The sequence below is a fragment of the Tyto alba genome, unplaced genomic scaffold, assembly GCF_018691265.1.
Source record: "Tyto alba isolate M040663 unplaced genomic scaffold, T.alba_DEE_v4.0 Super-Scaffold_19, whole genome shotgun sequence".
Classification (NCBI taxonomy): domain Eukaryota; kingdom Metazoa; phylum Chordata; class Aves; order Strigiformes; family Tytonidae; genus Tyto; species Tyto alba.
The window spans coordinates 3,703,198-3,727,636 of record NW_024881281.1 but is presented as its reverse complement, the minus strand read 5'-3'; the positions used below and the strand labels follow the sequence as shown (position 1 = coordinate 3,727,636).

Here is a 24,439-nt window from a genome sequence, read left to right as displayed (position 1 = left end):
ACATGTGGTTATCTTGATTTGAGGGTGTGATTATCATAGTTCTGAATATATATATATATTTTGTTGTTTTGTTTTCTCTGTCTTGCTGAGAGGAAGAGGTAAAACTAGCCACAGTGGATGTGATTCCTGAGTTTGGTACAAGTGTGGTGGCAGATCTGGTGTCTCGAATGGCTATGGCTGCAATGTGTGTGTGAGGTTATTTTTTTTTTCAATTGGGTGGTGGAAATAGTCTTGCTGCCTACTTCAGAAAGGTTTATATTGATAATCTAACAGCATGAATGAGATCAGCTGTTTGGTCTTCACTGCCCTTAAAACAAAGGGAATGCTCTGCTTTCAGATCTGAGCCCATATTTCTGCCTTATCCCCCTGTTTGGCTACCTTTTTCCCATTTTTCATGGCTCTTCTTTCCATAGGTATGGAGTAGTCTGCTTCTTGATCCCTCTAGAATGTTGCTGTGAATTATTATTAAGGAACAGAATGAGGAGATTTCTGGATGCTACAGCTCAAACTTTTTCATATTTAAGAGAGTTAACTATATAAGAACAACATGTAGCCACAGGTTTTGTTTTTATTTCTGTATATTTAATTTGAAACCTTAGTAGCTGAAAGTACAGGTCTCTTCCTTGATACTGTTGGATATTTTCTATTAAGTCTGCTCAACTCTTTTTGCAGTGTAAATTTCCTCCCTATGTTAATCTTTAAATCAAACAATGTCAACATTTTTTTACAACAGCTCTAATGAGGCTGTTCTGGCATCATGTACAGGCAGGAGAGCAGGTGATGTTTTTCCTTTTACTGTAGACAGCTGGAATTGAGAGCTGCTGTAAGTAGGACAGTGCAGGATAAACAGCAGGAGCTGAGAGCATTGATCACATGATTGTCTCTTTGGAATATTGGGTTGCTACAGAGACTACAAGCAGACAAATTTAGCACTTTACATCACAAAGCAGTTTTCTTATTTAGCTTAATTTACAGTGGTAGTTGGATTATCAGGAAAAACAAAAAAATGATATGGTTGTTGGTTTTTAGCTTTCAGCAATAAATCTATGCTCTTTTTGTTCGCTGAACAATAAGAATGCAAAACCCATACAGATACTTTGTATTTTGTTAATGAAAATTCTGTAATTCATTTCAATTTTGAACTTTGAAAAAATCTGGCTTAACAAGATGTTTGTAAATGTTTCAAAACGAGAAAGAGCAATACATTGAAAGCTGTTACACTGTCTTTGAAATAGAGTAATGTCTAGCTTTTCTCCATTTTCCAAATATGTTCTGGATTTTTATTCCGTATAGCACACGTATATTTCATTGTGAAAGCTCAAGTTTAGCTAACTGAGATTTGCATCCTCAATAATTAAAGGATGCTAAAATATAAGATGACAGGTTTATTAGTCTCATTTAAGTTCTGAAATACTGGAACATGAGTAAACTCTTTTTGTAGTATTGCTTCTAATTGTTGTACCTGGAGAAACATACTTTATGTGTGTGTATATATAAACTTCTAGTTGCATTCTGAAAAAATCAGTTTTGCTTCTTTGTAAGATGGCATGCTATAATTTTAGCAGTGTAAAAAATCATTTCTGTTTCTACCTTGGTTTTTTTGGGATGAAGCTAAGGTCAATAATGAAGTTAATTTAAAAATGTGGAAGTGTAAGGTGAATATGACTTATTCTGGAATACAGGTCACTTGCTACATTTGTATTTGTTTTAGTGCACATAACTTGGTTATGGAATAAATAAATATTTTTAACTCACAGGTCTAACTAAAATCAAAACATCCTGAGCTATGTGAAAAATATTTTGGAGAACCTTTTGACAGTAGTCATTAATGATGTGCTTTGAACTGGAAGCTTTTTTTCTACTTTGCTATTAGCTATGTTTTTTGCTTTGTGTTATCATCAAAATCATCTTTCTGCTATATTTACCTTCATGACCATAGGGAGATGCTTAGAAAAATGTCTGCTCTTCCATCTATTTGTCAGTAGTTAGAGATGCACCTATATTTTGAGATCTTATTACTTCATGTTAAGGTACAGAATACGTAACTTTCTAGACAACGTAGATGTGCATTTGTTTAGATTTCTTTCTGCTTTCATATTAAGGATATTAGTGCCACTGTGCTTGGAAGTGCAGATCTCGTGATGGGGCTGATACAAGCTCTGATGTTACAGGGGAACTTGTAGCCAAGGGCAAGTAAGGCATGTTTGTGAATTGATTAATGATGATTCAAACTCTTATCATAAAAAGTAGTACTGCAATGTAATGAGTATATATGATAGCATGTTCTTCCTACAGAGCTAGGAACAAATTTCTCTTGTCCTCTATTTCCCCCATTACATTAAAAAAGCCAAACCACCCCACTCCCCCCGACCAAAATAACTAAAACAAACTCAAAGAAAGCTCCTGAAGTATTTAATAATTAAAACAATTTGTGTACTTGCCTTGTGTGTTTAGTTTTTTTTTTTTTTTTTTTCCCCTTTAATTTCTTAAATTAGGAAAACTCAAATGTTTTTCCTGGCAATTATCTTTGGTGCTGTGTAATACAACAATCTGATTTTAGTATTTTACTTATTTTATATTTTGCTTATTACAACAAATGCATACTTAATTTCCTGGTCCTTTCTAGTCTGAAATAAGATTGTGGAGTTTCATAATTCAGGATTATGGATGATGAGTGGAAATTGAAGATGCCGTGTTTAAAATAAGACCGGCTGTTGAAGCAGCATAGGTGTGAAGCGCGCTGCATAGAAAGCTTCTCTTCATTAGTGCGCTACCGTGTTATGGCTGCACCTGGAAGATGTATATAGTCACAAAGAACTATTCTGAACAAGTGCTTGCAAAGAAAAGGTGGTAGATGGGTTGTCTTGAGGGAGTTGCTTCTGCTTTTCTTCTGTTAGCTGAGAAAGCCTCAAGTGGCTTGGCAGCTTCACTCTTTCTTCTCCATGATGAAAAGCCCTAGAGGGTTGCCTGACAAAGAACAAAGCGTATGGTGTAATGTATCGCAGAATAGAGGACGATGTAGTGCATGTTGAGCATGTGGTCAGGTATGTAATTCCTCGAGACTTATTCTGTGGCAGTTACGTTTTGTTTTCTGTCCTATGCTGGTTGCTATAGTGTTGTCTTTCAACCTGGTTAAAGGAAAAAAAAAAACCAAACAAAAACCAACCAAACAAATAACTGAATATGAAGGATCTTAGGGCTTCATGGTATGTGTGTGTGTCATCTTAAAGCTTTTTTTCTACTTAAATTTTTATTTCCAAAATAACCTATTTAATTATCAGACTGTGTTCTTCAGACCAAGAATTTACTATAAAAAGCAACTGTCACCTTTTAAAAAGGAACTTCTTTGATATTTAAGATTTATTTAAGTGGCATACCAAAATAGTCTGTAGTGAGGAATAACTATTTGAAGATGCTTCTATTTGAGCAGCTATGATGCATCAGTTGGGAACTCACAGATCTATTGTTGCTGATGATAATTGTTGTCAGGCAGTCATGATATATTGATTCTTGGTCAAAATGCCCTGAAGGATTCTGGGTGCTGGCCAATATGTTCTAATTTTTGGCAAACATTTTATAACAGTCTGAAATAACAATGCATATTAGTTACAGACTTAAAACTGAAGCTGGTGCATTTTTACTCTTAAAGTATGTTCTACCCCATTGAAAGGGAGATGGTAGAATCCGAATCCTAAACCATTAGTTCTGGGACAGTAATTTTACGTTGCAATGTCCATATTCCTCATCTAGGAAATGGCAGTAGAAAGTATATAGTTTATAAAGATACAGGAGATATATTGGCAGTGCTTTGATTTGGTAAGGCACTCTTGGTTCAACTCAGATTTACAAAGACAATCTAGGAAAATATGAGATGGTAATATAAAAAAACATCCAAACAAAAAGTTTCTCTCTTAGTTGAGACACTTGGATGCTGTTTTTCAATTTACTATTAAAAGTGCTATGGGGTTTTTTGGTTGGAGACTTCCTTGTTGCCTCTGATGTTGCAGTGTCCTTGCCTTTCAGCCGTAGTGTGGTGCTGATTTGAAGTATGCAATCTAGTGAAGTGTGGATTAGTGAGGTTCTAATGCAGCTAATGTTTGTGAAGCACTTTGAAGATATAAAGCTCTATGTAAGTACTAATGTGGAGGAAAAAACAGATCTAATTGCCTTTTTATCAAGAAGATATTTTCAGATTTGCTAATGGAGATGTAGAAACCTCATGTATATGTAAATTTTAGTGAGCTTTCCCCTCCTACCCTTCAGTTTCTCTTACAAAGGTAGAAGTAGAAATTATATTGAAATTGTCTGCATCAGTTTCTGTTTCTTTTCACATAAAATCATAATCCTTTGTCTCTGAAACAAAAATATCTTTGTTTTGTATGATTAGAGTGAAGAGGGAGCATGGGAGAATCAAATGATTTTTTTTTTTTATACAAATATGTTTTAATGGAGCATAGGTGAGGACTGAAGGTTGCTTAAAATAGCTACTTCTAAAGTGTGTCCCTTGTTTTAATTTCTTTTTTTTTTTTTTTTTTTATTGCTTTTAGTATTGGAACTCATGCTGATCAAAAAGAATGGTCATTCTGAAGACACTTCATAACTTCTATATTCAGAGATCAGTTGGAAACTGGATTATTGATATTTAAGTTCTGTGATTAGGACTTAAATGAAATTAAGTTAATTAGAAATATTAATGGCGTAACTTTATATTCAGGGTCAGGCAAGAAAATGAGATTTTGGGGAGAACTAGGATTTTATTTTCAGAATTTCAACAGAAATATTAGAAATATTGCAAAAAAAAAATAGCTTGTCTTAAAGCTTGTACTGATATCCCCCTTTTTTTTTTTTTTTAAGATCCCCCTCATCATAAGATCAGGGATTGTTCCATGTGTATACACGAGACATGAGAGGGAAAAAAAAATAAACAACAACAGAAAAAAGGAAAAGTACAGGAAAAAAAAAGGGGGGGAATATCAGTACAAGCTGTTATTTTTTTTTTGCTGTATTTGCACCTTAAGGACTTCACTGATTTTCTCTTCATGCAGAACAAAAGTTCTGAGTGTTGAGGCATAGATATTTTTTAAAATATTTCAGTCCTGAGATGCTCTGTGCAAATTATCTAGTGATCTTTCTAAGCTACTTAAAAAAAATGTTTGCAAATAAAAGCATAGGATAAACTCTACGTTAGCAGGCAGGAAGCTGCCAGTTTGCTTTCTGTTATTCTGTCCTTGACTGAATTGTAGAGGTAATTTGCCTATTTACCCCAAAGTGGTAAGTAGGTAAATTTTTTGCTTGATTAGGATTTTTGGCTGTGAGGTGAGTTATGGAGAATAGGAGAGAAAGTCTTAGAGAAGTGGTGGAGAGATACTTGCAATAGGTTGTGGTAAGGTTTGAGAAGATTCCTCCTAAACTGAAGATGAGGGAGGATTGCGTACTAGCAGTCAGTCTCTGGAAACCTAAGGAGTTGGAGAATGTATAAGTGTATTAATTAAAGGAAAAAAAAAAAAAAAAAAAGTGTGCATGTTTGTAGTGTTTCTTGCTAAGTCCATAAAGCAGTGTATGTAGGGGCATCCAGTAACCTAGAGCTCTGGTTCTTTATTTTCCCTCCTCCTTTTCTAATTCCCCTGCAAGGAGCTTTCAATATGGTTTTGATTTTTTTTTTTTTCTTTTTAAATTAGGGTTCTTCAGTTAATTTCCTGTGATTATTTCACATGCATTGATATTTGCTAAAGTTTTGTAACCTAACAGAAACTACAATGTTAAATGTAAAGAAACAGTTTCTGGGCATGACTAGCTAGGAAGAAAATGCTAGGATTGAGTACATAAAGTGTTAGTTTTGCCTTTCAAGTTAACATTTAAAGAAGACCCATGTTTTCAGGAGATACTGTGTGTATCATGGGGAAATCTGTTTCCCTTAGCTCCAGTTTAAGGACAGCCCTGTTTTTACTATGTATTTCTACTATGAAACAATATTATCCTATTGTGCATAAAACAAAGTCTCTGTACCTCTGGCAGTACTGAAACGAAAACCCAAGGTGGTGTGCGTAATTCTGCCGTTTAACACTTAAAAATTTCACTGATTCTGGTTATAAATTGATAATGTCTGTATTTTCTAGAATGTGTTGTACCGTAGTAGATCTGCTTTCCCTGCCATGCAAGTAGTGTGCTTGCAGCTTGCCTGCCAAAGCTGGTTGAATGATGTCAGTGACAACAATGGCTACTCTCTGATTTTATTATTTTGGTGGAAACTTATCCCTGCTGAGTGAGGGAGAAAAGAGTTCTAATTTGAGGGTTGGGGTTTTTTTGTTTTTGTTTTTGTTTTTTTTATTTTTGACTTGGCTTTTGCATGATGACCTTGAATTTTCCTTGCTACTTCTTAGGACTAGTTTTGCAGTGTAATGAATTGAAATGCTTCTGTTATCATGCTGATGCTTCTTTTTGTCTTGGTTTATTTGAATTCCATCAGATTATGCTACAATTGTCTGCCCTTTATTTGTGTAATAATGTGGTGTTTACAAGAGACATAGCTTAATTGCATTTAAAGTGTATTTAAAGAATATGTGCTTTTATTTTTAAGCTTTGCCTCACTTATACTAGGCTTCTAAATTCTTATCTGTCACTCAACCAAGAACACTATCCACTCTTGCACCCTAAACCATCCAGTATGATTTTTAAATAAAATTCAATTTGAAAATTAGTCTTCAACTATTTGTGTAAGGATTAAAGTTTAATCAGATTTCCATATAGGAATTTAGTGGCGTTTGCTAACCATGTGACTTCACTTGAACTTGAAATCATCAACAAGATGCTTAGCTCCATCATCTCTGCATTTTGGAGACTAACCTTGCTGGGATTCCTGAGCAGTATTTCATCTACAGGGAATGTTCTGGTCGGAGCTGGATTACTAGAGCAGCTGTGCTATGTAGTTGTCAATGAATAGTGATAATTCACTCGTATGTCTGGATCCTGTCTTTTTTTGTTCCTAAAACACAATTAAAATTGAACAGCAGATCAGCATACCACCACAGACTTGATGCACCATGAAAAGTGTTCTGTTTCAGTCGAGGCCAGCCACTCGGAGCAGTTCCTCATTGAGTTTGCTTCATGGCCAGCTTTAAGCTACTGTAATAAAAAATGTGCTGCATTTCCTGTTCCTCCTTGAACGGTTTGTGGGTTCTCTCATCCTTGAAGTGTTTTAGGTCCCTAATTTTAAATTTGCTGGTAGGCAAAGCCATGTATTTAACACTGTAGCCTTCTTTCATTTTAGTGACTACCCTGGTGGCTGCTCTTTGAGTCTCTAGGGTGAGACTCAGTGAACCGATCGATTTATCTTCCTTTTCATAGACTGAGTGGACTGTGCCAATTCCAGAAACTTTTTTTTTTTCCTTTGCTCTTTATTGCCCCACTATCTACCTGCGGGTGGAAGAAAGAAACATCTTGGAAATTACAGTAAAGATGTATCCAGGATCTGCACCTGTGGAGATTGCATTTTAATAGGGTTGCTCAGATGCTCGGAGTTTGTGAGTTCTTCATGCCCTGGAGCTCTGTTTGTATCTTTTTCAGGAACACAAAACTTGCTTTGCGTTCTCATGCTGTAGACTAAGAAATTCAGGCATTTCATGAGGTCAGAGAAGATGCACGCAATCCTGGGTGTTAGTTGATTTGGTCTGATTTTATTTTGGGGGGAAACAGTGGTGTTGCGTTCATACAGTCTTTTTAGGCTGCAGTAGTTCATGGACTGTCTTTTCCATTTGACCTTGCAAAAAACGCACTAGTATCTGCTATTTTGACTGACTTAATCTAGTCTGTTTTCCCTTGACTTGTTTCTTTCTTTCTTCTGAAACTGAGCAGATGCTTGATGCTACCCTCCTTACCAAGAAGGATTTATTTCTGTTCAGTAGTTCATGAAGTACTTTTAAGGTTCTCCTTGACTTTCATTCTTCTATTACTGAGATGGCAGACCTAATTTAATGTCCAACGTGAATAGCATCTTCTTGCTTTTAAACATCTGTTCTTTTCCTATGGGAGTGTATTAGTCTGGCAGACACTTGAGATAACATGTAGTTAATATAACTGAAAATTGCTGTGCCTGTACAACTTATTTAAAGAGGAAAAAAAAGAAGTTTTTTCATATTGAACTGGGTATGAAGATGTATTGTTTCTGCAGTGTCCTAGAAGGGATCAGCTTTTTTTGCCTTGCTGCTCTATTCCTGCCCTTTAATTAAAATGGGTAAAATATATTTCACAAACTACTGAATAGATGTGGATGCAACATAACATATTTTGATAGTTACACTTGCAGGGGATTATCTATACTTTTTTAACAAAACAACAGCTGGCAGTGCTGCAAAAATTGGGAAGTCTCTGAAGCATGATCTTGGGAGTTAGAAGATTTTGTGGTGTTGCTAACTATATGTACAGCACTGTGAAAACAGCATTTCATTCAGAGTTATATGAATGGTATATTTTTATCATTGGGATGTTTTTTTGTTGTACAGGACTTTTTTTTTTTTTTTAAACACTCTGGACTGAGGGAAGCTATCAGTGAAGCATCTATTAAACATGATGCTTGCTTTAATGACTTTAACAATGACTTAAGCTTTGGGTTGGTTGTTTTTTTTTTTTTTTTTAATTGATTGTATCTTCCATTTTGTGTGTAGGTATGGGATTTCATTTTTAGTTACTTGATTGTCTTGAGGATCATGAAGCTAAGATTCAATTAAAAAAACCAAACAAACAAAAAACCAAACCAAACAAACAAACAAAACAAAAACCAAACCAACTAACCAACCAAACAAAAAAAAAGGCAAAAAAACCCAAAGCAAAACAAAAAAACAAAACAAAAAACAAACAAAAAACCCAAAACAAAACAAAACAACAAAAAAAACCCCAAACCCAACACTTCTCAAAGCTGTTGACATTCTTTCTGCTTTTAAATAAGTGACTTACTGGCTAATATTAAATATAAATTAAAAAAAATAAATTCTGATTAGGGGATCTGTGACAGGAGAACCTAGATATGACCTCATTAAAATCAATATATGTTCAGAAACATAAAGTATTAAGTTGTAGGGGTTTTTTTGTATTGCCAACAAAAAGTGTTTGAAATTTCCTCCAGACCTCAGATTATGAAGTGTCAGTTTAAGAAGGTGGAAAACTTAATGTCTGTTGTTTTCTGATTGAACTTTGGTTTTAATGTTGGAATGTAAATGCTTCAAGGGAACACGTATTTAGCATTTTCTTGCTATTTATATAGGAGGGATTTTTGGTTACTTCATTAATTTAATATTTTGGGAGGAAATGCCTTCCAACTAGTGAGAAAACCATCAACTTGTTTTAAGTTCTGTACGTAATTTTTTTTTTCCTCTCTTTTCCATCCCCTGCACCCTCCACATTTCTCTTTCACAGCGAGCACTTGTCCTGCTCATTTACCTTCTTCTTACATGGAGACAGCAATGTTTGCACCAGTGTGGAAATCAGTCAGCATCAACCTGTGTACCTGCTCAGTGAAGAACACCTCACTCTCGCCCAGCAGTCTAACAGCCCTTTTCAAGGTAGGTTTGCCAGTCAGTGAGTATTAAAATGAATCGATCCTTTGGGTTGCTCAGAATGAGGATTTCTGGCAAAGACAGGAAGTGGGAGCAAAGGCCTTATCTGTTTTGTATTGATTATGCGTTCTCCCCACGTCCCCTGTCTTGACATAATCAGAAGCCAGTTGGTGTGTCTCAGCTCTTCTGCAGGTGGATGATTTCCATATTCATCTCTTGGCATGTAGCCAAATAATTTGTCTTAATAACACAATGAACTTAATTCTAAGTACTGTCCTATTGGTGACTTAAATACTTGGCTTTTTCAACAAGCTTTATAATCCCCACATATCTTCATTGACCCCTCTGTTAGAAATCCATTTCTGACTCAACACACTTAAATGGGTAGGGGGAGTGAACAGGTTATTTGGCTCTTCCTTGCCTGTAAATTCACTTGGTTCCACCAGCAGATGCAGGCTATGCTCTCGAAGACAAAGGAGTGATGGGGCCTGAGTCTGGTTAGTTTGCTGTCTTAGACATATGTGTGTTGGCTATAGAAATCGGTTCTCCTGCATGACCACACACTGCCCTTGTTTATTAATGCTCAGTGTCCAAACTTGCTTTTTTTGAATGCAATTTAACAGCCGCTCTGCTTTTTCTAATATGGACAAGACTAAACTTGAAAGAGATTACTTTCCTATATATACATTGTTGTTGTAACTGTACCAAGCAGAATGAAAGGATGAGGAAGCACCTTAACTCTTGTCAGAATTTGAAATAGTGTGTCTTTATCCTACCTGTATGTTAGAGACTCCTTACTAGCCAAGATGAAATCTTGATTGTTGCTTGTTTAATTAGATTAATTTGTAATTGTTGTGGTACTTTAATTCTTACAGTACACATCCATTTAACAATGTGTTGTACCTATTACCAACAACTTGTGCAGTATAGCAAAATGTGATTAGGGTGCATTCTGACTTACCAATGCTAGAGTTGTTTATTTGCTGTGGCTGACATAACGGTAATCCTATTTCAGTGGGAAAATGTGAATTTTGGTTAGATATGATCTCCAATGTATTTTTATTTCTTTCTAGTTATTCTAAGTCCCTTTGGATTAAATGGCACGCTCACTGGGCAGTCATTCAAGCTTTCTGATTCATCAACAAAAAAGCTTATTGGTGAATGGAAACAATTCTATCCTGTCACATCTAACTTGAAGGAGGGATCTGAGGAAAAACAAGAAGAAATGGATTGGGAGGATGATTCTTTAGCTGCTGTTGAAGTCCTTGTTGGTGAGTGCTCTGATTACCTTTTAATTACTGAAATAAACTGGCCCGTTAGGTCTGCAAAATTCTGAATGCAAAAGTGACCCCATTTTATTCTTTTTTGCTGCTATTTGCAACTGCTGTTGGTCTTTTGGTTTTCTGTTTTGTTCTCTGTCCTATCTAAAATGAGTTGCTGCTTAAAGTGGGTTTTGCAGACCTATTAGTAGGAGCTGTTTTTCTTGATGTGCCCTGAGAAGCAAGATTGTTTTTAAAATAAATAAATAAATAAAAGATAATCAAAACCCACTAGACTATCACTGTTGACATCTGAGATGCATCAAAAGCATGTTGTACTGTTTCAGATTCTGTGCAAATTCAAACAGAACAGACGTGCCTTTCAGAGATGTCTTCAAAACCACAATCCTGGAGAACTTAATGTACTCAGGCACTGCATTTATCTGCTGCTGTTCCTAAAATCTAAGCCCTTGGGACTCAGTAGTTTGTTACTCTGCTGTGGGCTATTGACCTTTGATTTGCCAACTAATGCAATCATTTCTCTGTAACGAGTGTTACAAGCTTGTATTGTGGTAATGGCTGGAGACCCTGATGATGGTGGGGAGGGGAATGTTGTCAGTTTTACGTGATGCTAAAAAGTATGTTCTCAGTCTTCTTTATAAAACAAAACGATAGAAGCAAGCCGCAGCACGTAGATGCCAGGGCTGGGTCTGCCTGTATGTACAAAGCCCTTTTTATTCATTCACCCAATCTTCTGTATAAAGCAAATCATAAAGTAAGGATGAGGGTGACAACAGAGGCTTTTTTTTCCAAGGATGATGCTTTAGTAGGTAGAAAGAGTAGGTAAACTTATGAGTGACTAGTGATCCATTTGTTGGTGACTTCAAATGTAAGTTTTTGGTAAACAACTGTAAAATTGACTTGGTCTTTTTTCAGCTGGTGTGCGAATGGTGTACCCAGCATGCTTCGTTCTAGTTCCTCAGACAGACATCCCTGCTCCTACTACCGTAGGGGCATCTCACTGTTCAACTACTTGCTTGGGTGTCCACCAAGTGCCTGCTTCCACAAGAGATCCTGCCATGTCTTCAGTAACTCTGACTCCACCGACATCCCCAGAGGAAGTTCAAACAGGTATAATAAAATTAACTTCTGCACATGGGAAACCATCTTGATGGCTTCTCCTTTAAATCTGGCAGTGTTTGGAAAGGATTTGGATGTTCTCTGTACAACTGACTTGTTACCAAAAATCACATTTCTTTAGTCATAAGTCTGTAACAGCAAAATCAGTTTTTGTTGTTCAGTTGTGGGCAAAGCTAACTCTAACACTTCTGTAAGCTGGTGAAACGAGGATTGCTTTTGTACCCGATCTTGTTATCCAGTACTTTAAATTTCTGTGGTCAAGTTTTTGGTTTTGTATTTTCTTCCCTGCTGTGTGTGTTTGTGTGCATGAATGCATTCTGGCATTCATTGTGCATCTCAATCAGTAGTGAGCAAGGTGATGTTTTCAGCCTTTTTCCCAGTCCAAGGAAGATCTGTTGTAGTTAAGTTTCCAGTAAGGCTGTGTGATCTCTGAACTGTGTGTGAGTAGTAATGGTAAACTACTTTAAGTCAGATCAGATAAGGCTCACTGATAGTTTCAGGTGGCTTTACATACAGTTCCATACAGTTCTTGTGCAGAAGAGGTTTTATTTGTTTTTTTCCCCCAGGGTCTTCTTAGTTTGACTTTTTTTTTTTTTTTAATAATACTGTTAAATTTGCTAACAGGTAGCTTTGTTCAAGTTACTATCTTTTACAGGTCTACAGGTTTTTTGGAAGACAAAGAATAGCCAGCCCAATAATAATAAACTTATATAGCGCTTTTTTTTTTTGCCTTTTTTTGTTCCTTACAGGAGGGAAACATGTTATAATAAGTCTGCTACTATGCCTAAATTTTCTATTTATTTTTATTTCCTAACATTGAGTTAAGAAGATACTTTTCTAAGATGTTCCTGTGGTGTTTGAATTGGAATAATAGTGGTTGTGAGTGTATTGCCTCATTGCCTAAAACTATTTCATCTGGTGCTGCTTTTCAGTTGATGCTCAATCTGCTCAGAAATGGGTGAAGTTTTCTTCAGTTTCTGATGGATTTATCTCTGACAGTACTAGCCATCATGGTGGCAAAATACCTAGAAAACTAGCCAATCAAGTGGTGGACAGAGTTTGGCAAGAATGCAATATGAACAGAGCACAGAACAAGTACGTACTCATTTTCTGAAGCTAAAAATCCCCATGCTATCCTGTGTGTTCATTGTAGAAAGTAGTTCTGTTAAAGATGCTGTGATTGCTAGTAGAAGGTACTTTATTCTTAGTAATAAAACATTTTAAAGAAGTTATTTTGTTCCTAACTAGTAGTTTGTTTAGTTCTCAGTTTAATATGTTAGTAAAAGGCTATTTGTAATTTCTTCACTGAATCCTGCATCACAAAACTGCTCTTGAGGTTTGACAGAAGATAAGGAAGGAACATACGTTGATCCCAAATAACTCTCCTGATATTGAATCATAGGAGGAAGTATTCTGCTACATCAAATGGCTTGTGTGATGAGGAGACAGCTGACAAAGTAGCATCCTGGGATTTTGTTGAAGCCACGCAGAGGACAAATTGCAATTGTTCAAGGTACAGTATTTGGCAAACCTGCAGTCCAACAATGTACGTTGAGATTGAAGTGCTCAGGAGAGGGCTTGTGATGGCTCCTTCAGGATTAATTAAGCAATAGCTGCTTGTAGGAAAACTGTAACAAAATTTGTATCTCATATCCTAAATGTCATTGTAGGTCTTGAAACTCTGCCCAATAAGCTAATGCAGAGGTTTTATTCAAATGAATCATCTGGTTGGACCTTCAGTGTCAATTCCTGAGTCTTGGCCTGTATATGGGTAGAAACAATCTGAGAGGCAACTTTCTTGAGCTGCAATAGAAAGGGAATGCCTGGTTATTTAGGAAGTAAGAACCTTTTCTAGAGGGCTGTGGCATTAGCCTTGGAGGAAGAAAGCTGTTAATCAACAGCAAGATGATTATAGCATTGTGTCTTGATGAATATGAAAAAAAAATAATCCCAAACCTGCTTTACTTTTTGGGAAACATGGCATTCCATGGGTAGTTGTATATGAAACTGCTTTTCTGAGAGTTGATTGCCAGTATATGTTTTTTATATTAGCTGGGTCAAAAAAAAAAGGATCAAAACACAGCGGGGGAGTCTGGATTTAACTTCCAGGTTTTGCTACAACTTTTGTTTTGAAACTGTGCAATGACGGACTGTTAATACAGTTGTTCAAAATAAATGGAAACATTAATTTCAGTGAATTCTCAATTTCCATACTTATGGCAGAATACTAATCTTCAGGTGACTGAAGTGTTGCAAATGTTTCAACGCTTTCTCTGATTTAAATATTACACTGATTACCTTGTAATGAATATTGTAATCTTAAAAAACATTAATGTCTGGAGGATGTAGCATTTTAAAAGAAATGCATTTTTTCCTCCTTCATTGAAATGGTTGGTTTAATTTCGGTGGAAATACTTGTGTCCTGAGAAAAGCTGGGAGATGGAGGAAGATTAAATATTCTGTTAAAGGAGAATTTCACTGTGATAGCACTAGCCAAGAGAAGGCAATCAATTAACTGCGTGAGATGTGTATTGGAAACATACAGTTGCCTAAAGAGAAACTGAAGACTTAAAACCCCTTATTGTTCTCTGTATTTTGAATTCTGAGCAGTGATAAACATGTGTGTGTATATTGGAGTTTAAAGTAAAGTAGATTTTGGTACCTCTTACCTTATTCCTGCCTGGCATGGTTTTTAATACAAGTTGCATGCTTCTTTCCTAATGGAAGAGTGGCAAAGGATACCCAGGCACTAAGGATGTACTTGCAGTTCTGTAGCTTCATCATAAACATTTCATTCCAGACTTTGATATTTCATGTCTCTCATTTTGTCAGATGATCTAGAAAGTTGGCATCTTGAACTTCAAGATGAAATCTTTAAGCTCAAATGCATTTATACTGGAAAAAAGCTAACTGTAATAATTCAATTGAGACACTGAGTTTTTCTTTCTTCCGCACTTGCTAAATTTGTAGGTAAATAGCTACAAAAGCTTTGCAAAGCTTTGTAGGGCTGAGCTTGGCTTCTAGATTCTTCATGTTAATTTTCCACTCCTTAACCCATAGAGACTTGGACAGCCCTGTTGGTTAGTATTGATGCTTGAATTAAAGAATTCGTTCACTAATGCATATGTTGTTCTACTGATTCATCAGTGTTGGCAGAAGTTAAAAGCGCAATGTGTTCATGTGACTATTTCTGTTAAAAGCAGTTATAAAATACTGTCTTCAGTTATGAGGATTATGTGTGTGTTTGGTTTATAGGACAGCTTTTCCAGCTTTTAAGAATGATATTCTAAAAATCTTGCAATGCTACTCAAGTCATTCAAATTAAGTTATGGTCAGAAAGAGTCAGCTTCACTTCAGAACAGTATCAGTTTCAGACTTCTATAATTGGCTGTTTAATGGCTTAGAAGCGGGTTCTTATCTAGTGAAAAAGAACATGATAGGCATATTTGAAAGATTAATGTGAAGTATTTTCCCCTATATTAATTCTGCAGGCACAAAAATCTCAAACCAAGAAATTCAGGTCAACAGGGGCAGGCACCACCTGTGGGCCAACAACAGCAAGCAGCTCCAAAGCACAAGACAAATGAGAAGCAAGACAAAGGGGATAAGCCACAGAAACGCCCTTTGACTCCTTTTCATCATCGTGTATCTATCAGTGATGATGTTGCCATGGAGGCAGATTCAGCGAGTCAGAGGCTTGTGATGACTGCACCAGACAGTCAAGTGAGATTTTCAAATATCCGAACTAATGATGTAGCAAAGACTCCTCAGATGCATAATGCTGAAATGGCAAATTCACCTCAGCCACCACCGCTTAGTCCTCACCCGTGTGATGTAGTTGATGAAGGGGTAGCTAAAGCTCCTTCTACTCCTCAGAGTCAACATTTCTACCAGATGCCAACACCAGACCCCTTGGTTCCCACAAAATCAATGGAAGACAGACTCGATGGCTTGTCTCAGCCTTTTCCAGCTCAATTTCCTGAAGTTATAGAGCCTACAATGTATGTTGGTACAGCAGTGAATTTGGAGGAAGAGGAAGCTGATACTACTTGGAAGTATTATAAAGTTCCAAAGAAAAAGGATGTGGAATTCTTACCACCTCAGCTTCCAAATGATAAATTGAGAGATGATCCAGTAATACCTGCTGGACAGGAAAACGTAACATCAGTTACAGAGTAAGTAGTGCTTAATACTATAGTAATAATATGAGAAAGTGAGGAAACTGAAAGGCCAAGGGCATAGTTTCTCACTGTAAGCAAGCTTGTCACTAAAGCATGATGTTGTTATCAGCTTGAGCAGTAATGCTGAGTGTGTGAGCATAACTACCTGTGCTGTCCGTATAGAAGCAGATAATACTTGTGAAATGTGAGCACAAAGCACAATCAGATACAAAGTAATGCTTTCCAGCTTTTTCTCATTTGAGCTCTGATTTAGCGGATGGCAATGAAGTTTATTTTTCTACTTTAAAATTAATCTGTAGCCAAGTTATGCCTATTTAGGACTTAGTGTCCCCCCCTTTTGTGTCCCATCTCGTCGTCATCGTGTCCCTGTCCATGTTCCACCCCCCACCTCCCCTGGTAGGGGACTGGTGTGTCCTACTGTTACTGCTCTTGGACCTCGGATCATATGGGAAACCCTCGTACATTAACAAAGCTTGTCTAACTTGAAGAAATATTGAGGTAGTCAGACTAGTTCTTTGTTAGAGCCTCAGCCTTTAAGCTACAGGAAATGCATTTGAGAACATTTAAAATAAAATAACTAACATAAGCAAATATTGTCTTAAAATAAAGTACGTGTCATCTGTATTTTTAAAAAGGCTTTTGTTGAATAAATACAGTTTCTTTCTGAATGCTAGTGTTATCTACGTAATGTTCTACTCTGCTGCTATCCGTTTGAATCAGGATAAAGGAATTGGTCCCTTTTTTGATACTGCCTGTTTAATTATGGAGCTTAGAGGCAATGGAGGAAAAGAATAACACTAGTGGTTTTAGTATTAAAACTTACACTTGAGCTCTGCTTTATTGCAGAATGAATCAACTTGGGTTTTCTTTACCAATTAAAGCAAAATTGAAGCAGCTACTCACAAGACTGAAATTTTATGTTGATTTTCTGTTTCGTTACTGGCAGTGGAAAGCCACTGATGGCAGTCACATTGACTTTGCTGCGTAGGAAAGCTGTGAGAAGTAGTAAATATGCTGTAGCTGTTGGTCTGTTCTTATACACATTTTCTTAGCCATATCTTTTGTGTTCACTGTTTAAGAGTTTACGTTAGCTAGTGCATGTCTCAACTCTTTCAAGATGTGCATTTGTAGGATTTCTACTGCCTTTTTTCCCTTGACAGTGAAAGATACGCTCTACTTCAAAATTTTCCTCTTTCTGTTCAAGACGTGGCCTTTCCTTGCGTGGCTGCTAGTTTGATTTAACAACTTACTGAACATATTTTTTTTTTCTCCCAGAATATCTGGCTATTAACTTATTTTCCTCTTTGGTGGTCAAAAATACTGGAAACTATAGCTTGCTTCTGCTGTGTGTTTTTTTTTCTTGTGTTAATTCTTTGTTCCTAGAAAGTAATTTCCATATTTTTTTTTGTTTGTTGGTATTGTTTGTTTGTGGGTTTGTTTTTTGGTGTGGTGTGGTTTTTTTTTTTGTTTGTTTGTTTGGTTTTTTTAATTATGGTAATTTTTGCAGGATTTAGAAATGAGGAAATCCTCAACTCCATCAAATGCTTCTCCAGACATAAATACCAAGGTGTTTGACACAAAACCACACTGTTGTCTGGGTCAGTCATATTGTAGTGATCATATCTAAATAAGATTTTTATGGAGCATGGATGACCAGCATGGATGGATTTGACGGTGTTGTTGTCTGTGAGGTGTTTCTTTGCAAAGATTATTTCTAGAAAACCTGTTGACAAAGTAAAACTGTTTCCATGTCCTTTCTCATACCACGTAGTTGACAGGGATGTACAAGGCAGTGAGGAGGACTCTGAGGAATCACTGTGCCTTTTTGTGTGCAGAATTTCAAGGTTGAACTCTTTGAGTTGTTCTGTATCATGCTTTTATTTCTGGTCTCTGAGGAGAAATGTAAGCCCATGTTATTCTGAGCTCCAGGTCAGTGTCTGCATCTAGGCTGTCAAAAACAAGCCCTATTAATTGTGAGACATGCTAGTTTTTATGGGATAGCATTTCTTTTTGGATAGAGGCTTGAGAAGAGAAAGAGTAGATATGATGGAACCTGTGTTTGGACTTTAAGTATCCCCCTGTAATCTTCATCCTTGCAACATCCCCAATTGATTTAATGCATGAGACTTCTGTGAATGCTTCTCACTGGTCATTCTGTTGGTATTCGGTAGGAAGAGGGTCTTGGAGCAAGAAGAAATTGTGTACCCACATTAGTCTGATACTCCTGAAGTACTTGTCTTGTTTGAAGGAATGCCTTCCTCAAATGGTGCCTCTTGTATATCAGGATACATAAAATAAAGTTCATTTAGGGGCAGAAGGTAGAGGGCATATGTATAGCTAATAATGATAACATAGTTTTCAATTTGCCAATATCTCTTTTTTGCTAGTGCAGTGTTATATCTGTGAAACTAATAATCCTGATACAAAAACTTCATTTCTGTGTACTTACCAACTTCATTTTTGGTTTCAAATGTTAAGAAAAATTCTGACCAAGGCAAATGTATTTTTTATTATTGGCATTAGTAAATTAAATACTGGTGTGTTGTGAGCTTCGCTTGTATTGATATAAGTGATATAAATGACTACTAAACACAGTGACATTTGTGTGCTTTAGTAGTGGTTATTGCTTAGGCTTTTAGGGTAGCCAGGCTTTGTGTACAAGAGAGTGCTGGTCTGTTGTTAGACACAGCTGGGAACTGGGAGGGTTGGCATACTTTCTACATTTGAATTAATTAAATGGTCAGGAGCTCAATTCTCAAAACATGGAAAATTCAGATTTAATCACTTCTTTCTGATCACTTCTTTGGACATGGATGGGCAATGGCAGTGAGTAATTTTTTAACCTGGTGAGTTTCTTTTAGTGGATATAGATAGCTTAATACATTTGTAACTTATAATAAATGACAGCTATGACCTGGGATAAATTACTAATCTTTATTTGAAATGACAGTGCTTGAGGAGATGGGCAGAATGAATCACACTACTGTATCTGACGTGTGCAAGGAGGTTATATTAAATGACTAATGATTTAATCTTTTTCCCAAAAAGTTTTCTGAAACTGGGATAGAAAGGAAGAGAGTGGGAAGGGAAGATTAAGTTGTTCTTGTAAAGGCTGTGTGATAGCAAAAATATTTCCACGTAATAAATGATAAATAATATTTTGTGATTTTTATTTTTCTTCTGTTCAGATTAATGGTGCAATGTAGGAAACCTTTAAAGGTTTCAGATGAACTGGTGCAACAGTATCAGAGTAAAAACCAATACCTAGCAGCAGTAGCGACGGAAGCTGACCAGGAACCTGAAATTGATCCTTATGCCTTTGTTGACGGTGATGTGGAATTCTTATTTCCTGATAGTAAGAAAGATAGGCAGAACATTGAGAGGGAAGCCGGGAAGAAACACAAGGTGAGTAAAGGACTGAGGATACAAATCAGTGATGAGACTAAAACAAATTGCTTTAGTCACCAAATATAATTTAAATCCTTCTCTGTGTATTTAGAAGTACATTAAAAATTGTATTCTAGCAGAAATGATCTATGAAATTATGCAGCATGCCTCTAACAGTACCTAAAATTTTTTGGCACACTGGTGGTACTGCTGCATTAGGGTTTATGCCTTGTACTGGGAGAGCACTGCTGGATAAGAACAAAAAAAAATCAATCTGGCTCAGTAGCCTTTCTGTAGAAATGGGTGATGGCAGGTGCTTGGGGAAGAGAGGAAGAACAAGGCAAGTGCTTTGTTCATGTATGGAAAGGTTGGGGTAGGTGAGGTGAACTCTGACTAGTTTCTTGGACAGTGAATTGAATTTTTACTTTTTTTTTTTTTGTGGTTTAGCCAGTACCAACTAGATGAGGCTTCTACTTAAAACAAAAGTACACCTTCCAAAATAGGAGAAAATATGACTGTGTTGGGAGCTTGTATATGAAATCAATCTGCTCATTAGGACCAGTTGTGTGTGTATGCACTCCTGGTATTGATAGCTTCATTCAATAATTAGTATAGTTAATGTACAGCATTTGATTAAATGTTTTTCAATAAGGTGGTGTAGCAAGAATTTACAGCTTGCTTTTCAAATTTATCCCCAGCACAAAGCTTAAGATGTACATTCTTATCTGTACTCATCATCTGTGTGTTGTTAGCATGTTGTCTGTATTCCAAGCTTCCTTCTCCCTGAGCAAGTACCACTAACCAGACTCCCAGACTCCACCTTGCTGAGCTAGAAGGCTAATGAGAACCTGATACTTCTGATATATACAGGAATTCCCATAGGGAGATAAAATGCCCCCCATGCCCCCTGTTAATTTAAGCAAACTTTTCTACCTTTTCTTTTTTTAATAGGCTGAGGATGGGACATCTAGTGTTACAGTCTTATCCCATGAAGGAGAGGATGCTATGTCTCTATTTAGTCCTTCTGTCAAGCAAGGTAAAGAGACTTTTTTTTTTTTCTTTCATTCTCTTTTAATTGTGCTGTATTAATGATCACTTGAATTGTCAATAGATTCTATTAGTCTATTAAGGTTTTACTTTGTGGTTTGTATTTTCCTGTCCCTTCAGAATTAGGAATCTGCTTGGAACACATTTCCTTTGTTCCACCTTGCAAATGTTGGCTATAAAATCCAAATTTCATAAAATTGAAGGGACCTAACTTCCATCTAAGATAGTTGAATGGAACTGAAAATATATTTATTTTTTTCCCGTCTTTTTTTTTTTTTTTTTTTTTCTTTCAGCTCTGGAAATAGTTCTTAAGATGTCTTTATTTTTTAATGAATATATATTGTCAATGTTTTTGTAATGTTTGTTTTTTCTTTACAGATGCCCAACGTATTGCTGCTCATGCTCGCACTGCATCAACCAGCCTGTTCCATGAAACAGACTTAGTGGTCTCTTACACTGACCTGGACAATCTCTTCAATTCTGATGAAGATGAACTAACAGTAAGTGATGTGCAAAACCAATGGCAGCTGCTAGACAAAAACCTGCAAGGAACAAACACATCTTTTTGTGGTTTGGGTGTTTTTTTTCTTTTTTTATTGGTTTGTTTTGGTTTTTGACATTTGTAGGAGACATTGCAAAATATGCATATAAGCAAGTGCTGTGACTCCTTTATAGCAGATGTACTGTTCTGGTTGACTCATACAATCATTTTTTTGATACAAACAAGCTTTGCATCTTATCCTTACTATCCAGGTAGTATATATTTCTTGAATGTACCTTTAGTTATAAATTTTCAGATTCGACAGTGGTACTTAGTGCTATTTTCCTATCAACTAGGATCTGTTTAACTGCTCAATAAAGGTAATATTGAAACAAAACAAGAACTTCTGAAAGAGAAGAGGCATTTAAACACGTGGACATTCTGCCAAATAATAGCTGCTGCAATGAAGCAGCTATTGTCTTGGAACAGTTTCTCTTGCAGTCTCTGATGGCTCTGAATCCATTATCTTTCCAGTTTCTATTTCAATACAGTTTGTAATCAGTTGTCTTTTCTGAACTGTACTTTCCTCCATGCTTAATTCTAAATCCCCTTACCCAGACAAAATGCCCATCAACTTTAATGGGAGCTGTAGCTGAGTAAGGGCTGAGAGATCTTAATAGCCATCAAAGGTCATCATTATATAAAGCCAGTGTATTTGCTCTTAAACATGAAGACTCTTATTTTCTATAGACTTTAGTACTGTCTAAACACTGTAAAATAACTCTTGTTCTTTCAATTTCAACAGCTTTTCTTTCCTGTACCTCTTGTTCCAGGATTTGTGTTTCTTTATCTTTTCTATTCCCGTTCGTGTGGGAACATCAGTAATGTTAGCATGGCTTTGGAAGTGTGTATGTTTTTTCTGATAGATTGCGGGGAACCTATTTAGCCTTTTTAATATGCTTGCTAACAGGCTGAGAGTTATTTTGTAACTGGTCTTTTATTTTAATAGCATGGTGTCTTGATGGGAGAGCATTCTCTGAGTTACAAGTATTAAGGGAGGACAAGTGTAACCCCAACTACCAGCATTGGGCTTCTGATTTATTTTAAGTTTTCTAAGTATTATACAAGTCTCAGCTTTGTTTGTCCACTGCACATGAAATTTCCTGTCAGCAGGAAATACGAACATGTATTCATGTCTGAAGTGTTTTATTGCAATACTACTTTATTTTCTTAGCCTGGATCTAAAAGAACAGTGAATGGCGCTGATGACAAATCCAACTGCAAAGAGGCAAAAGCAGGAAACCTAGACCCACTGTCATGCATAAGTAAGCTTTATTTGTTTTTACTAAATGAAATACTAGCTCTAAACATTTGAATGCTAATATGTTGTGGGAATTTGGAAACATACGCTTCACTTGCCCTGCTGAAATTTTAAGACAAAGGCAATACTTCAAAATGTTTTCATGCTCTAAAGCCTACTTCTAATCTGAAATTAGGCACTGCAGATCTCCATAAAATGTATCCAACCCCACCTTCATTGGAACAACATATTATGGGATTTTCTCCAATGAACATGAATAATAAGGAGTATGGCAGTATGGACACTACACTTGGAGGAACAGTACTTGAAGGGAATAGCTCTAGTGTGGGAGCTCAGTTCAGAATTGAAGTAGATGAGGGCTTCTGCAGTCCCAAACCTGCTGAAATAAAGGTAGGTAGTGCTGATGATCCTGATAAATGTTTCTAATGATTGTTGTTCAATTTATTACTTAATCCTGAATAGGAAATGCAGGAAGTTAAGTACAATTTCTAACTCGTGTCCTGCGTTATACTAGGTAGGTAATGCACGTTCTAATTAGTAGTAAAGCATTTTACGACTTAAACTTCAAGAAAGAGTAATAGTAATGCATAATTAGCCATTAGTAAGCTGAAACTACATTTCGGTAATTGTAGTTCATTGTTTGTTTTGTGTTGACATGTTGCTTTTTGGAGAACCATGGATGAGAATGTGTTCATAAATCTAACTTTCTCTTTTGCTGCTATACCAGGATTTAATATTAAAGAGCTACTGCTTGAACTTAGTCACACTTTTTTGAGAAGCATTTTAATTGCTGAAGTGAGCGAACTTACGTGCTGATGCTTTACCATGTCTAACTTCTAGGATTATTCTTATGTTTATAAACCGGAGAATTGTCAAGCTTTAGTGGGGTGTTCCATGTTTGCACCACTTAAGACGCTTCCCAGCCAGTGTCTTCCTGCCATCAAACTGCCAGAAGAATGCATTTATCGCCAGAGTTGGACTGTGGGAAAGTTGGATTTACTTCCTCCAGGACCTGCCATGCCATTCATCAAGGATGGGTATGACTTGTGCCACAATGTTTTAAACTTTGTAAGGTGGTCAGTTATCCACACTATAGGAAATACCCTTAAATTTTTTCTTTTTTCTTTTTTTTTTTTGGTAGATATTTAATGAGAAATATTTGTGATGGCAGATTGTGGTTATACAACTGACAGAGTCTTTAAAAAAATCCTTACGATTAAACCTTACTGTAAGAGATTGTCTTCTCAAATAGCTTCTTAACTGTGCATACATTTTATTCGTTGTCTCATTTAAAGATTTCTTGGGGAAGCTTAATGGTGCAAGTCCAGTTTTAATAAGTAATGAAAATGGTAGTAATCAAGATAAATGTAACTTGGGACTTTGTTTTTGCAGTGGTGGTGTAGGTACTGTAAGGGCTTAGTAGGTGGTGCTTCTGTTTCTTAAATTATTTTCTTAAATAGCAGTAATCTCAGCTGTATTGGGACTAGAAGAACATTTCCTTTGATTGGAAACTATGCCCAGTGTGACATTGCCTGGTAACAGTAGTATTGCAGTAGGTATTTCTGTAATCTGCATACAGTAGTGATGGTCTTGCTGGCAGTTCTTCTTGAAGAAAATATTTATTCCTCTTTCTCTTTTGCACTAGTAGCTGGTATAAGTGGATTGGGCAACAAGGAAGCTGTGTATTTATTGATAAAATTAGGAATATTAAATCTTGGAGTAAATACTGACATTGCTTCTGTTAGGGTCATTCATAAGCAATATGTTTCCTGGTCTCATTAGCCTTATAGGTCTTTGGAGATACTCAGCTGCTTAGGAAAAGAAAATGTTAAATGTTTCCAGGTGATACTTTCCTTGTGGATCCAGCTGAATCTGATGTTGATAGACCTGGTATATATTCTTAGTGTGTGTCAACATAATGTGTAAATAAAACATGAAAAAAAAAAAAGGTATCCTTTAGACTCCATACAACCACAGAATTTATAATTTATTCTGACCACACTGGTTTCCTGGAAGCTTTGTGCAAAGGAAAAGACGAAAGGAGACGGGGAAAGATTTTTTTAATGGTGCTGTCA

At 36.4% G+C, this 24,439-nt stretch overlaps 1 protein-coding gene across 1 annotated transcript in view; it reads left to right on the top strand.

Annotated features, from left to right (window-relative positions):
- The window catches only part of MED13 (mediator complex subunit 13), a 60,104-nt gene that overhangs the window by 19,693 nt on the left and 15,972 nt on the right, over positions 1-24,439 (top strand). The window contains exons 4-15 of the mRNA XM_009972311.3: positions 9,409-9,554; positions 10,622-10,819; positions 11,744-11,938; positions 12,880-13,042; positions 13,350-13,460; positions 15,439-16,122; positions 19,317-19,533; positions 20,467-20,551; positions 20,941-21,062; positions 22,278-22,368; positions 22,540-22,754; positions 23,205-23,401. Coding sequence (XP_009970613.2) covers positions 9,409-9,554; positions 10,622-10,819; positions 11,744-11,938; positions 12,880-13,042; positions 13,350-13,460; positions 15,439-16,122; positions 19,317-19,533; positions 20,467-20,551; positions 20,941-21,062; positions 22,278-22,368; positions 22,540-22,754; positions 23,205-23,401 — 2,424 coding nt within the window. The remainder of the gene's footprint in view (positions 1-9,408; positions 9,555-10,621; positions 10,820-11,743; positions 11,939-12,879; positions 13,043-13,349; positions 13,461-15,438; positions 16,123-19,316; positions 19,534-20,466; positions 20,552-20,940; positions 21,063-22,277; positions 22,369-22,539; positions 22,755-23,204; positions 23,402-24,439) is intronic.